At 33.9% G+C, this 14393-nt stretch overlaps 1 protein-coding gene across 10 annotated transcripts in view; it reads left to right on the top strand.

Moving 5' to 3' along the window:
• The first annotated feature begins 627 nt into the window (after nt 1-627).
• Nucleotides 628-14393, top strand: part of LOC138692620 (zinc finger protein 235-like) — a 44160-nt gene continuing 30394 nt past the window's right edge. For 2 of the 10 annotated variants that reach the window (XM_069815659.1, XM_069815662.1), the window contains exons 1-3: nt 628-676; nt 8637-8692; nt 11241-11338. Coding sequence is in view for 3 of the 10 variants with exons in the window: in XM_069815662.1 (XP_069671763.1) it covers nt 11246-11338 (93 nt within the window). In the remaining 7 variants the exon portion in view is untranslated. Of the gene's footprint in view, nt 767-1267; nt 10959-11240; nt 11339-14393 lie in introns of those variants that run through there. The other 8 variants (XM_069815656.1, XM_069815657.1, XM_069815654.1 and 5 more) reach the window with 8 other exon arrangements.

Consider the following 14393-nt stretch of genomic DNA (forward strand, 5'->3'; position numbering starts at 1 on the left):
ACAATAACTTCATTTAGGTCAAAATTACATAAATTGTTACTTAACAAATTAACTGCTGATTAATATTTATTACATATAATGAAACTGACATCTGTCCATTCTTATTACAGTATTATCATTAATTTCTCTAAATAGATTTACAAAACCTCTAATGGCAATTACATTAATATTCTCATTATAGAAATATATTTTAGATTTATATATAGGCCTATATATTTTTTTTTCTCCCTGTAACATAGTCTAGTAAGCTTATATTAAATTAATTTTCATCTCAAATCTCAAATTAATTATAATTTATTGAATTAAATTAGCTCATAAATTAAGTTGCTACTTTACCTTATAGGTTTATCTAAATTTAAATAAATGTGTAGTCTACTAGTCGTTAACTTAACTGAAGAATATTGCTAGAGAACCTTTTAAGTGTAATGTGAATATTCGTAATTTAAATATGTATTGTATTGATTAAGGCTGATTGAGTAGAAGAGGAGGCCTTATGGCCTTAACTCTGCCAGCGAAAATAAAACATTATTATTATTATTATTATTATTATTATTATTATTATTCGCACTTTTTTTAACTTGTTTCCGTGATCACGGCACACTTGATCGTAGTTGAAGCTGTTCATATCCCGGAATCGTTTATTCTAGTTATTGTGACGGACAGAAGGCAGAGTGAGGTTATCAGATAAAATTGTTGTTTATTTTCATTTTGATATTTTATAGTGTTAAGTCCGTATCTGTCGCTATTGCCACCTTTTGTCTTTGGAGTAATTATTATTATTACAGGACTCTTATTGTGCGGTTACAGGCATTCATTAATTTTACATTCATGCTACTTTGTAAGAGGTTATAGCTTACACTACTTGGGGGCACTTGTATAAATGACAAAGTAAAAGTTTGCATATACTTAAGCTTAATAGGAATTACTTTCAGAATGCAATGTGGCATTTTATAAAAGCTACACAAAATATAACGAACAGAAAATTATGATTTTTCGTGCTTGAACTAACATAGGGGAAACCGAGGATATTTGATACACAGGGATCTGTGGTGTTATGGCAGAAGCTGATATGTACAATGTTGGCAAAAATATATTCAAGGCATAGTATTCACTGGCCACTGAAGGAATATTGCACATTTATCACTGCCAATGTGGCGCTATAAACCAATTTTCAATACTTTTATTACAGTCACAACACATTTCAATTCTTATATGTTATATATATATATATATATATATATATATATATATATATATATATATATATATATAATTGAACAGGTTATTTGAAAAACCACTCGTCCATTTTTTTTTTCAAAATTGAGATACGCATCATATAATATCTTTTGGGGTCGATACATCGTTTTATGAAGAAATCCCTCAAATTTAGTCATTCTTCTAGCATAAAGAGCCCGTTGAAAAATGCATATATTTGAGAAACCCCTCAAGTACAGGACATGAGGGTTTTCTCAATTACATCACTTTCTATGATTTTGGAATAGCTTTGAAACTGTTTAATATTTATATGTTGGTAATGTTAAAAAGTCTCGGTAGGAAATTAAACACAGACTAAATACGGGAAATGTCTGTTATTCGGTTGAGAAACTTTTATCATCCAGTCTGCTTTCAAAAAACCTGAAAGTTAGTATTTATAACACACACAGACACATTACCGGTTGTTCTTTATGGTTGTGAAACTTTGACTGTCACTTTGAGAGAGAAACAGAGGTTAAAGATGTTTGAGAATAAGGTGCTTAGGAAAATATCTGGGGTTAAGAGGGATGAAGTTACAGGAAAATGGAGAAAGTTACATAACGCAGAACTGCACGCATTGTATTCTTCACTTAATATAATTCGAAACATTAAATCCAGACGTTTGAGATGGGCAGGGCATGTAGCAGTATGGACGAATCTAGGATTGCATATAGAGTGTTAGTTGGGAGACCGGAGGGAAAAAGACCTTTAGGGAGGCCGAGATGTAGACGGGAGGATAAGATTAAAATGGATTTGAGGGAGGTGGGATATGATTGTAGACACTGGAATAATCTTGCTCAGGATATGGGCTGATGGCGGGCTTATGTAAGGGCAACAATGAACCTCCGGGTTCCTTAAGAGCCATAAGTAAGTAAATAATGTTAAAAAGTTGTATATTTATATGTTGGTAGCATTAGTATGATTTGATATAACTGGACATTGCTGTGTGTGTGACTTTACCTAAGGATGATTTAATAGAAAATTCTTATCAACCAACTTTTTTCACAGTATTATTGACTCATACCAATAATTATTTTTGTAGACATCAAAATATAGGGTGTGGCAGTGGGATATGACGATTTTTAGAGCCCTGTTGTGGGGCACTCGGGAAGAATTGAAAGGGAACACATTTACTGAAAGTAATCCAGTACATTGCAATTTAATAATGTTTGATTACTTTTTAAAAATTACATTCCATAAGTAGCCTCCACGGCAATGAATACATTCCTACAATCTGCTATGAAAGTTCTGCACAACTCGCCCCAAAAACAGGTTCGGTAGCACTAATTTCGTTCCTTATGTTTTGTTTCAGTTGGATGATGGTTCGAGGCTTGTTGCAATATACCCTACTTTTGAGATAACACCGTAGGAAATAATCAGCGCACACTGCTCATGGTTCAATGAACTGACTGCGAAATATGTTTCCAGGACAAATAATGTCACGATTTGAAGACATTGCCTTGCCGCCAAGATCTCCAGACCTGACTGCAGCTGATTACTTCCTATGCGGTTATCTCAAAAGTAGGGTATATCGCAACAAGCCTCGCACCATCATCCAGCTGAAACAAAACATAAAGAACGAAATTAGTGCCACCGAATCCGTTTTGTTGGGGTGAGTTATGCAGAATTTTCATTGCAGATTACAAGAATGTATTCGTTGCCATGGAGGCTACTTCGAAATGTAATTTTTTAAAAGTAATCAAACATTAATAAATTGCATTGTACTAGATTACTTCAGTATATGTTTTTCCTTTCAATTCGTCCTGAGTGTCCCACAACAGGGCTATAAAAATCGTCATATCCCACTGCCACATCCTATATAATACGTGTATTAATACTTTACAACAATACAATACTTTCTATCGCATTCTGCTTCATTAATAATGACATAATTTCCCACATTTAATCTTTTATTTGAGAAAGCCCTCATGTCACAAATATTTAAATAATTTTCCTGAGGAACTGACTTGTGTTAAAACCTCAATTTTGAACTTGAAACATGTAGTTACAACGTAAAATTAAGGGAAAAATATATATTTCCATAAAATTATTTTCATATGGGAAATATTTAGTTTTTTATCTCTCCTGAAAATTTTATGATTTTGGACATCAGGGGTTTCTCAAATAACGTGTTCAATTATCGCTACATTAACACTTTAATATATCACAAAACATACACTGAACGAACTAAATGTAATTATTATGAAAGTCGCAATATTTTCTTCCTGGTATTATGGCAGAATACGATCCACTTCCACTAGATGGCCCCCGACACGAGTAGCAGGTTTGGTAATACATGCATGATACTAAACGTGAGTAATGTTACTCGAGGTATATAGTATTATATGACAGGTTAGGTTAGGTTATATTAGGTGTGTATTATGTTACAAGTTAGGTTAGATTAGGTGTCACAGTGTTCAGTTTTCTCTCCTGTTCAACAGATTTTCATCAAACTTTATGCAAATCTTCAGGGTAACGTATTTAATTTCATTACAAACTCTGGTTACGTTTGTATAAGGGGAACTACCCTTTTCTAGGGAGTAAATTAACACAATATTACTAACTTCTTTTCTGTCTAACATATTTTTCATAAAACTTTATGAAATATCCTTTTATACGGGGTGAATTTAAACAAAATTAATAACATTTCTATCAAAAATATTTTCATGCAACTTTAAACAGAACTTATAGGTAGAATGTTCGATTTGTGTATAGCTATCATTTATATTGTCTTATAGCTGTCAAAAAAAAAAAAGTTTCTGCACTCGTGAAGAGCGAATATTTTCTGAGTCCAATTCGGATCATGGTGATGTTATACGATGCTTGCTCTTGTAGAAGCAGTTTCGGAACTATGGAGTCAATCAATATCTCCGTCTCGTAGATTCGAAGGTTGTGAGTTCGAGACGTGTTCAAGTTATCATTTTATTTTGTTATTCTTTAGCGATGTAAATAATATTCAATTTGCCATTTATATTCTGTAATCGTTCTTTAGCGATATAAATAATATTCAAGTTATCATTTATATTGTCTTATCGTTCTTTAGGGTTATAAATAATATTCTCATTATCATTTATATTCTGTCACCATTCTTTAGTGAAATAAATAATATTCAAGTTACCTTTTATATTCTGTTATGTTCTTTAGTGATATGAATAATATAAATTTAATGTTAGATTTGGAAAAATACAGTTGCGTAATAGTAATGTTATTTTTTTCTTATATTATTACATTCTACTGTCCTGTAACACAATAAAATGGAAAGGAACGACACACAGTGGTCTGGATGGAAAGGAACGACACACAGTGGTCTGGATCACTTAAAATCTGGTAAAAATAATTTTTTCATCTTCGATACAGAATATTTAAATCACATTCTAATAATTTTACAATACTTGACCTTAAAAAATTACAGGTCATTTATTAATAATAACATACATATTTCACGATATATTTGTTCAAAAGTGACATCCTAACTTGTGTAATTTTACCTTAGTGATGTGATTTTAAAAGAGCCGTGATCAAGTTTCAAAAATGGATAAAAATAATAGTAAATATTTTTATTATATAATGTTATATGTCTTTTACATTATACACACTAACACCTAAATTAATATTATATTTTAGTATTAATTAGAATTTTTTAAAGGCAAGTATAATTTTTAAAGAGGTACCCAAATATATAGAGAGTATTAAAAAAAATGTATAAATATGTACACTGTGAAACTTACACAGCTGTTAAGGGAAGGCTTCGTTTAGGGAATGTTGAAGGTTTCATCTCCAAGATTATCCAAGAGTAATCTCTACGAGCCCAAGATTACCCCTGTGCACTGTTTCCTCAATTCTCATATGCCACAACTGTGATAGCTCATAGTCATAACTCGCGTTCTGTTTACTTTCCATTTAAAAGGGGGTTCTTTCCAAGCTGACTGAAACACTAACTGTATTCAGTCATCTTGATACATTAAGTGGTTCAGGGTGAGTTTATTGTGCAAGTGCAAAATGAATTTCTCTGTGAGTCACCGTGAACTTCACCATAAAATTAGATAATGGAGAAACAAATCGCTTATGCAACAAGAAAATTATATCACGTCATATTTGACTAATAAATTTGAATTTAATACTGATTTTAGTGCTATAAAAAAGTTATACAATGCCATTAGACTACATTTTTTTCTTCTGTATTATCAGTGATGGGTGAAGTGTGGTTATAGTGAAACAAATTTTTCAAACAGATATTCTCGTTGGTTAGATCATGACATAACATTGCCTATTGAAAATATTTCATGTGTATCAACGCTGAAAAAGCATACAGATATTCCAAGCACATCGGTAAAGCTGGGTCACTGTCGTCCTACAAAAGTATTTGGGGAATGAAGAGAAAGAAGTAAACGAAGAAAAACAAAAGAAACGAGAGAAAATGTGTCTTCTGAAGAGCTCTCTTATGCAACAGTAATGAGTTTAAGGTCAGGAGGTGATGAAGCAGCAGCCAAATTGTTAAAAGAAGTAATAACCCAACACAAAGCAGAGGCAAAAGAATTAGTCATTATTGGAGGAAAGAAAAAAAGGGAAGTACTAGACTCACAAATGAAGAAGCTCTTTCATTAATAATAAATTCAAATCTGTCCAGACATCAATATAAAACAATCAGAAAAATGGCAGTTACACATAACCATGATCTCTACCCCAGTTATCAATCCATTTTAGAAGCTGAAAAGTAAACTTACCCCAAAGGCATACAAGTGACCGAAAATGAATGAGACGTCAAATTACGGTCTCTGTTACATCATACAGCCTATAGAATCTTGAATATTTCACTTCTAAGTAACAAAGATAAAAACTACATGTTGCATTGTAAATGGGATTTTGACTGCAGCTCTGGTCATTCGCAATATAAACAGATATGGAATCAAAAAGAGAAAAGTGACGTAAATTTATTTCTTACGTCATCGGTTCCCTTGCGCTTGGTTGATACTGAAAGTGGAGATGTTGCATGGAAGAATCCCCGTCCTTCATCAACGCGATTCTGCAAACCTATTCGCCTTCAGAGGGTACACGAGACTACAGAAATAGCCCAAGTAGAGAGAGAATATGTAGAAAATCAGATACAGGACTTGCAACCATTTATATTAGGTAACATCACAGTTCAGTTTTCACTAATTGAACTATGATAGACGGGAAAATACGTAATGCATTAGCCAAGTCATCCAGTATGAAGTGCTACTTCTGTGGTGCAAAAATTTCACAAATGAATAATCTTGAATTTTTACAACAGTCAGAAGATACCTCAAATTTTATTTTTAGATTATCAATTATATATGCACAGATAATGTTTTTTGAATGAGTATTACATATATCTTACCTGCTTGAATTTAGAAATGGAAGGCAAATGTACGAGATGGAAGTCGAGAAATTATGAAGAAAAGAAAGAAAACTATTCAAGATGCATTTCGAAATAGATTAGAGCTTATTTTAGATACATCGAAGCCTGGATATGGGACCACACATGATGGGAACATGGCAAGAAGATTCTTCAAAAATATTAAAGAAGCATCTAAAATAACTGGAGTTGATTATTATTTAATTTCACTATTCAGTGTGATTCATACTACAATATCATGTTTTCAAAATATAAGTGAATCGCGATTCAATATATATTGCAGAAAGACCGCAGAGCTGTTCGTCAAATTATACCCATGGTATTATATGCTACCAACAGTGCACAAAATTCATATTCATGAGGCATCTATTGTGAAATCAGCTTTATTACCAATAAGAGAACTATCCGAGGAGCAATGGAAGCATTAAACAAAACTCTTCGAAGATTTCGACAAGAATTACTTCCAACTCTGACTTATTCCGTAGACTGTTTTTGCATCAGATCCTTTAATTTCCAACCTGTAGTGGACTGCAGAGACGTCCTTGACTTTCCCCATCAAGTGCACGTCTGATATAAAATGGGCTGAGAGTGTAATACTTATTTACTTTAGAGGTGGCATATAAACATTGATATTCTCGGGAACCAGAACCATAGCCGTGTTTTTCATACGACCACCAGTAACTGTACATTTTTTGATTCGTCTTTTTTAGATTTTTTATGAGGAGTGGGGGAAGAAGAGCACGGAACATTTTTAACTGGCCCCCTCTACGGAACCGTTAGTGTCAGCCTGCCACCAGGGAGACGTAAGAAAAAACACTTAAAAATTCTTCGCAGTCTGTGCTGGCTATGAGAACCCTCCCACAGCCCGATCCCAAGCAAACCAACTCACTCAAGTTACCCATCAAACTCGACATTACACACCTAATGACAAGTCTTACACTAGAGGCAAGTCGCAGTTTTATGCCCCTACCACGAGAATAACCGCCCATGGCTCCTCACTCTACACACTGGACTACTCGGCTAACTCTGACCTCGGCCACCAAAGCCGGAGTAATCTGATAGCGTGCAACTTCAGAGAACTTGTGGTTGCGACACCCATTAGTCAGTGGTAACACGTCAGAGCGATATATCCGTCCCAGTGAGCAGAGTCGGTTACCGGAGCGTCTAAATCGCCTCGGGCCCCCATTGGGGCTCTACGTGAGTGTACTTGATGTCTGGTCCGGGCTCGGCACCTAAACTTTGCATATAGGAGCAATATGAAGGGTCCACTATTGCTTCGTTGCTGGGCACCCTGTCTGGCCACACAATTCGGAAGTCGCGTTCGAGACCGTGGGACAGGACCACAGAAATAGGAAAGATTTCCGCTAGTGAGACGGGCGTTATAAGCCTAGGGAACTTAACCTACTAATGGATATAATTAACTAGAAGAGGAGGAAATGAGGCCTAATCAGGCATTCTCAACAAATCCAGTCTTGCAAATCTGTACAGCGGTGATACAAGGAAGAAAATGGGTGTGATGATGTGGTGGGCGTTCCACGTGCAAAGGTGGTCGGGGAAGAGAAATAGAGCGATGAAAAAGAAGAGAAAACAAAAAGGGCTGGGTGGTGTTATGTCGATTAATTTTCGAAAAGAAAAGCATGAGAGTCACCATTCCATCCCCCAGTCAACAACTTGGCGGAACCCACCTCGACCGTATTCACCAAAAGTATTTTATTGTCTGGATAAGTTAAATATGTTTGTTTGACGTTACGGGAAAATATAGTATGTCTACTCGTATTAGCTACTGCTAGTACTAATAAAAAATTTAATTTTCTTGTAATGTATCCCTGATTTTTCCTGAAAGAACAACCTTTAAAACTGCTCTCCTTTGAAATAAGGAACCTGTACATTTATCAGCTTATGCCACAATACCACAGATATGATACAGGATAAATGTTGGCCCGATCGTTACCATTACTGTTCTGAGATTCATTTGTTTCTGTTGATGGTTTGTTGTCATTTGTAGCAAGTTTGGAGTGGAAGAATGATCTATAGCTAGAATTGCAATCCTGACTGATCAAAGTAAGTATTACATCATTTTTCAATAATGTGGATAAGATTTATCAATAATTATTTTGTGGGATTGTTATCTACATATCTTTAAATAATTATATCTGCAGCCCTAACCACTTTTCAAGTAAGAGTATATTGTTTGTTTGTTCCATGGAGATGTATGATACAGGTGAACAAGGGATATGTGATACGTATATCAGTCATCTCTATGTGAAACTGCATTCACATTTATTATTCATACAAAAATTCTTGTGCTTTACCTATCATTCTAAAGGTGAGTTAAAGTTAAAAAAATCATGATCCATATTTGGTGAAGCGTATAGTGAAGGAGTTTGCGGACAAAGGAATGGGACTAAGAACCACTGTAGATAAAATGACTTTAAAGAAGTGTGTAATTCAATATAAAGAAGAAAACAACATTAGAACCAAACTGGAGGGCTAGACAAATTTTCATCAGGGAAGAAGAGACTATGTCATTAGAATATTAAAAAAAAAAAGCCTCCAAAATGCATTTTGGGCTTGGTACTGTAAATGTAGACAATTAATTGGCTTATGAATTCACACAAACAAAATCGCAAAACTTATCCATCTACATGAGGTGAGAACCAAATGGCAAAGTACGATTGGTTTAGGGGTTTTATGAATCGCAACAAAGAAGTCTGTTCGACTACTAGGAACAACAAGCATTGTAAGAGCAATGTGAGCAAGAGCAATTGCAAGCTTTCAATAGAGCAAATGTGAAGATTTTCATGATACTGTAAGCCTAGGTCACATATATAACAGATTGCTCATCCCTATGTTAAAATCGGTAGCACTTTGAAGAGAACAATTGCCAGGATCGCCATCCGTCTGCCATAGACGAACACGAGATGGCAGTACATTCACTAATGCAATTCAAATGGGAGCTATGACGTGATTCCTTATGTAACAACTAAGTGGCAGCATAGTAAACCTGACAAAAGTTTTTACCGTCAAAGCCTATAAGGCTGAGCAATCTGGGTATATATGATCTAGGCTGTAATTTAGAGCATGTTCTTCTACGAGATAACTTGTAGACTTATTGGATGCAGTTTAGAATCAACATGTAAGTGGTAGAAAATTTTAATGGTCACAAAAGATATTTCTGTGATTTTAGTGAAGGTTTTGAAGGACTATCTGTGGAATAGATCTAAGATGTTGAAATGTATTGTGATTAGCTTTAGCAAAAGTATTATTTATATTCCATTGTACAACTTTGAAATACCTTATCAACATGAATCATTAGTATTGCAAACCAAAATCTCATTTAAATTTTGTGAATTTTGAATATAAGATAACTATCATATATCCCCAAGGAGTGTATCACATATCCCCATGATAGGGAGAACTGATACTCTTTGCTTACAGATAAAAATTGATTGTTTTTTGTGTGTTCAAAAAAGTTTAAAATTGTGATTTTGTTAATATTTTCAATATGCTTTGTGTTAAGTAGCAATTAAGTAAAGAAAGCAATAGGAAGCATATTTAAGGCCAGAATATTATTTTTTTTAATTCCTGTGTATCAAACATCCCCAGTCTCCCCTACCAAAATGTCCACTAACAATGGCGGCATTTTTGACACGTTTTCAATACTATCAGTGTGTCAGGCCGCGAAATTTTCAAACGCACTTCGTATTGTAACCACTGAACATAAGCTTCTTTGGTAATTTCTTATAAGTTGTCAATGTTCCTTATGCTGTTTCTTGCACTTACCTACTCTGTTGTGTTCTCTCTCGCGTGTCGCACGCTGCGCTGTACAAGTTGTCTTCCTCTTCTAAATCTAGCTTACAGTGCCTTTTAAGGACGGGATTAACTGTTCGGAATTTAGAACAAACAAATGCGCGGATCTCTCATGCAGTGTCAGCGTGATTCTTACCTGGATTTATTTTCGCATGCACATTCCATATCAAATTCAGAAGTTCCCTTCGTGCTCTGGTCATACATGTTGCATATACGAAGATTAGGTTTGGTTAGTTTAGGTTTTTATTAACCAAATCAATTCATTCCGCGCATACGCAGTTATCATCTCACAGCTGACAATGTACATATTTCGTCTGAACGATTAGTGATATTAGTGCCCTCTTTTGTTTCACTTTTTAAACTTATACAAGAGAACAGAAACATACAGTAAAATAAGTTCAAAAACGACAGTTGGGTCTACAAAACCAGAGTCCCAAACCGCTTCCTAGCATAGTGGTAAAGCGTCTGACTACAAATCGAAAGGTTATCGGAGCGAATCCCAGCTACTGCATATGTGGTAAGTTAAAATAAAAATGTGTAGTCATAATTAAATGTAAGATAAATAAAAGTAGAGTCATAAAAGGAGGATACATAAAGAACGAGGAGAGATAAGATGAAAGGAAACAGAAGATGGCGAGGAAAGGGGAGATAATAGAAACAAAGAATTATATTTTAATTTCTTATTGACAGACACAGTTTAACGTAACTGCAATAACGACCTATGAAACATCGAAAGCTTGTAAGAAATTACCGCGTCTTTCATTCTGCAGATATGTTAACACTTAAATATCTGTTATAGTTGCGATGGATGTAATCAAGAAGGAATCTGAGGTTGATCCTTTGGCTATACAGTGGAATGATGAGACTGATAGAGCTGAGAAGAAGCCTATACCAGAGGTAAATGGATTGTCACTGGTTGCAATTCCTATGTGAAACGTGTTTGACATTGTAGAATATTACATGAAGGTTTATGAATATGTCCCACAGTTTGTAGTTAGCAGACTTTCAGTACCGTAAAACGGGGTGACTTGATACGCCTGGGGGGACCTGATATGTTTTGTAAGTTCATGTTTCGGAACAGAAACATTAACCTATAAAATGTATAAAGTCCTCCCAGCATGTCTAGTCTCCCTGTTTTATATGCTGGGAGACTTGGTACATTTTGTACATATCAAGTCACCCCCAAGTGTATCAAGTCACCCCGTTTTACCGTATATTCTAAGAAATTTCAAATCTAGTGTCGTTTTTTGTCATGTTTGCCTTTATGTCACATGTTACATGCTGCTTTTATATTCTTTCATAGTATTTTAAGAGCTGATAATAATAGTTTTGGTTTAAACTGAGTTTTGAAATAACCTTCAATCACAATGCTCTTCATAAATCCTTTTAGATTCTAATGCCTTCTATTTGTAATAAATATAGTATGTAAGATCAAGAAGCTGAATTCTAATACAACTGATTAGCTACTTCCATATCTTTGAAATGCATGCTGTAGAGCAGATATAGGCCTACCTCCAGAGTATAGTAGCACAATCGCAACAAAAGTACGTGGAACGAGGCACGTTTTTGAATAATTTCTCTATGCAAGATAGTTTAATTGTAATTTATAGTAATTAATTCAAATTGGTAGATGTTCCAAATCCATTATCCTTTTCACTTTGCTGGTCATGTGTGTGATGTACATGAAATATAAATAGATATTTATACAAATGCAGCCAATTATTTCCAATTGGAACAGTAGCAATATTAAATTATGGTATAATACGCTGTTTGATCAAGGCCCTACAGTCTCGGCTGCGCAGAACAAGGAAACCGGGGCAAATTGAATGCTGTTGGAGAGCAGACGCATAATAGCAGTACGTAAATCACGCAATTTAACGCTGTGATGATCTAAAATTGAAAGATTATGGCCATTTTCGACGTTTAACGTAAAATTAGGACGAAATGAACATATTCAGTTTCATTGATATGCGTCACAGCATTAAAGGAAAGAAAATACGTACGCAGCAATTTATAGAAAACATGCTCATATGCCTATAAATAGGCCTACACAATACACATTATAGAATGTATAATTTTACGATAATCAGCATATTGTTAGGTTTCAGAGAATCGAACATACATTACTTTTAGATCACAAGACATAAATATATGCACCTTCATTAAACAAGTTCTTATTATAATGAAATTCTTAAGTGAAATAAATATGTGATAATCCGTACCTATAGACCTGTTGTTAAGTTTTAGAGAATCGAAAATTATATTACCGGTACTTCCAGACCACAGGACATAAATAATCTGGCAAAATATAATGCGTGAAGGTAGCGAAATTACATTGAATTCATTCTTCAATTAATAAAGAAAATGCTATCAATTACAAAAGGTACCAGTACCTAATAGGCTACATTACAAACAATAGGTAACGTGACGATCTAAAAACAAAACATAACCACTTTATGCAAAATAAAACGACATAATTTTTATGAGTGAATTTCTTTACATACTATATTGTTATTTTAAATAAATAAAAAAATATATATATTATCACTGCTTGCGGAGTGGTCGTACATGCTTGTAATTTTTATGCATACCGGTATATGTAATATCAATAAAATAGCATTACTTGTTTTTTTTTAGTAAGATATATTCGGCAAAATATAAAAGGGTTATTTATAGGTGAACTGTGAATCATAAGTTCACAAAGAAGCCTTAGCTATTGTAGCCATTTATTTATTTATTTATTTATTTATTTGTTTTGTTTGTTTTGTTTTGTTTTATTTATTTATTTATTTATTTTCAATGAAAGTTTATTATCTTGCAGATAAATAAATTTACAGAATAAAAACAAAAAGTTATCTTTCCACTAATTGTGTTTAACATCTGATGTGTAAGTCTAAATAATTCACTCAATGGGATTTCTCTACAGTCTGATATACCTGTACTAACAATTAAGTATTCTTTATTGTTGTAAACTACTGATTGATTTTTAATGATAGTGATATTGTAACAACAGAGATAATATTATATCGTACCTTTTGCAAATGGCTTGGAAAATGAAACAGGGATGTTACATCTTTCAAAATTCTATTGCCATTACTTTCCCAAAAATCTGTATCTTTAAAATGAGACGAACACAATTATTTTACATAATGTGAAGGCACAAATTTGTCTCTTATTATAGCAACAAGCCACTTAGGAAGTAACTCGGGCTTCTTCATAGGGAACCTGTAAAGACAGATTGTTGCCTAATTATAAACTTTTTCAGCTATGGTATCTAAGATATACTTATATTACAGTTTCAATGTAGCCTCCAGAATTCAATTTTATTATTTTAAAGCGTGTGCACTTACTTGTGAAAAGAAATTCCTGACCCTCTATGCCACGTGTTATTGCACTTACACGCCGCACAGGAAATCACCTTTCACACTATTTACAAAGCACATCACTTCATATCAACTATAATAATATTAACAAAACAAAAATTAATACTATTATCACATCAATTTACATTACTTTCACAGTGTTCACTAAAAACACCCGAGATAAAACAAAGGACAAGTATGACATTATCGTGTTTACTTCTCTGTTTCTGCCAGTAACATGGCGGCGTAAACATGCGCAGTCTGTTTTCAATTTTGGACAGAACACCAGCTCTCTGTGTGAGTCTAGTATACTATATAACGTCTTTGTGTTTGATAGTGTATGTATTAGTGTTCTGCTTCTATTATTGGAGAGCAGTTGATATGCATTACCGTGTTAGTGTGTTGGTGAGGAATAAATAACATGACACCTGAACTCTATTTGGCAACCATTCTACTTTTTTGAAACAGATAATTGAAGGGATCCAAAATAAAAAAGTGGACTTCACATTACAAGAATAAAAAAAAAAACAACTATTCTAGAGATCATTCGTGAATAAGAACAATCATAATAACTTAGATATAACAGTGGT

Source organism: Periplaneta americana, chromosome 17, assembly GCF_040183065.1.
Source record: "Periplaneta americana isolate PAMFEO1 chromosome 17, P.americana_PAMFEO1_priV1, whole genome shotgun sequence".
NCBI classification, from domain to species: domain Eukaryota; kingdom Metazoa; phylum Arthropoda; class Insecta; order Blattodea; family Blattidae; genus Periplaneta; species Periplaneta americana.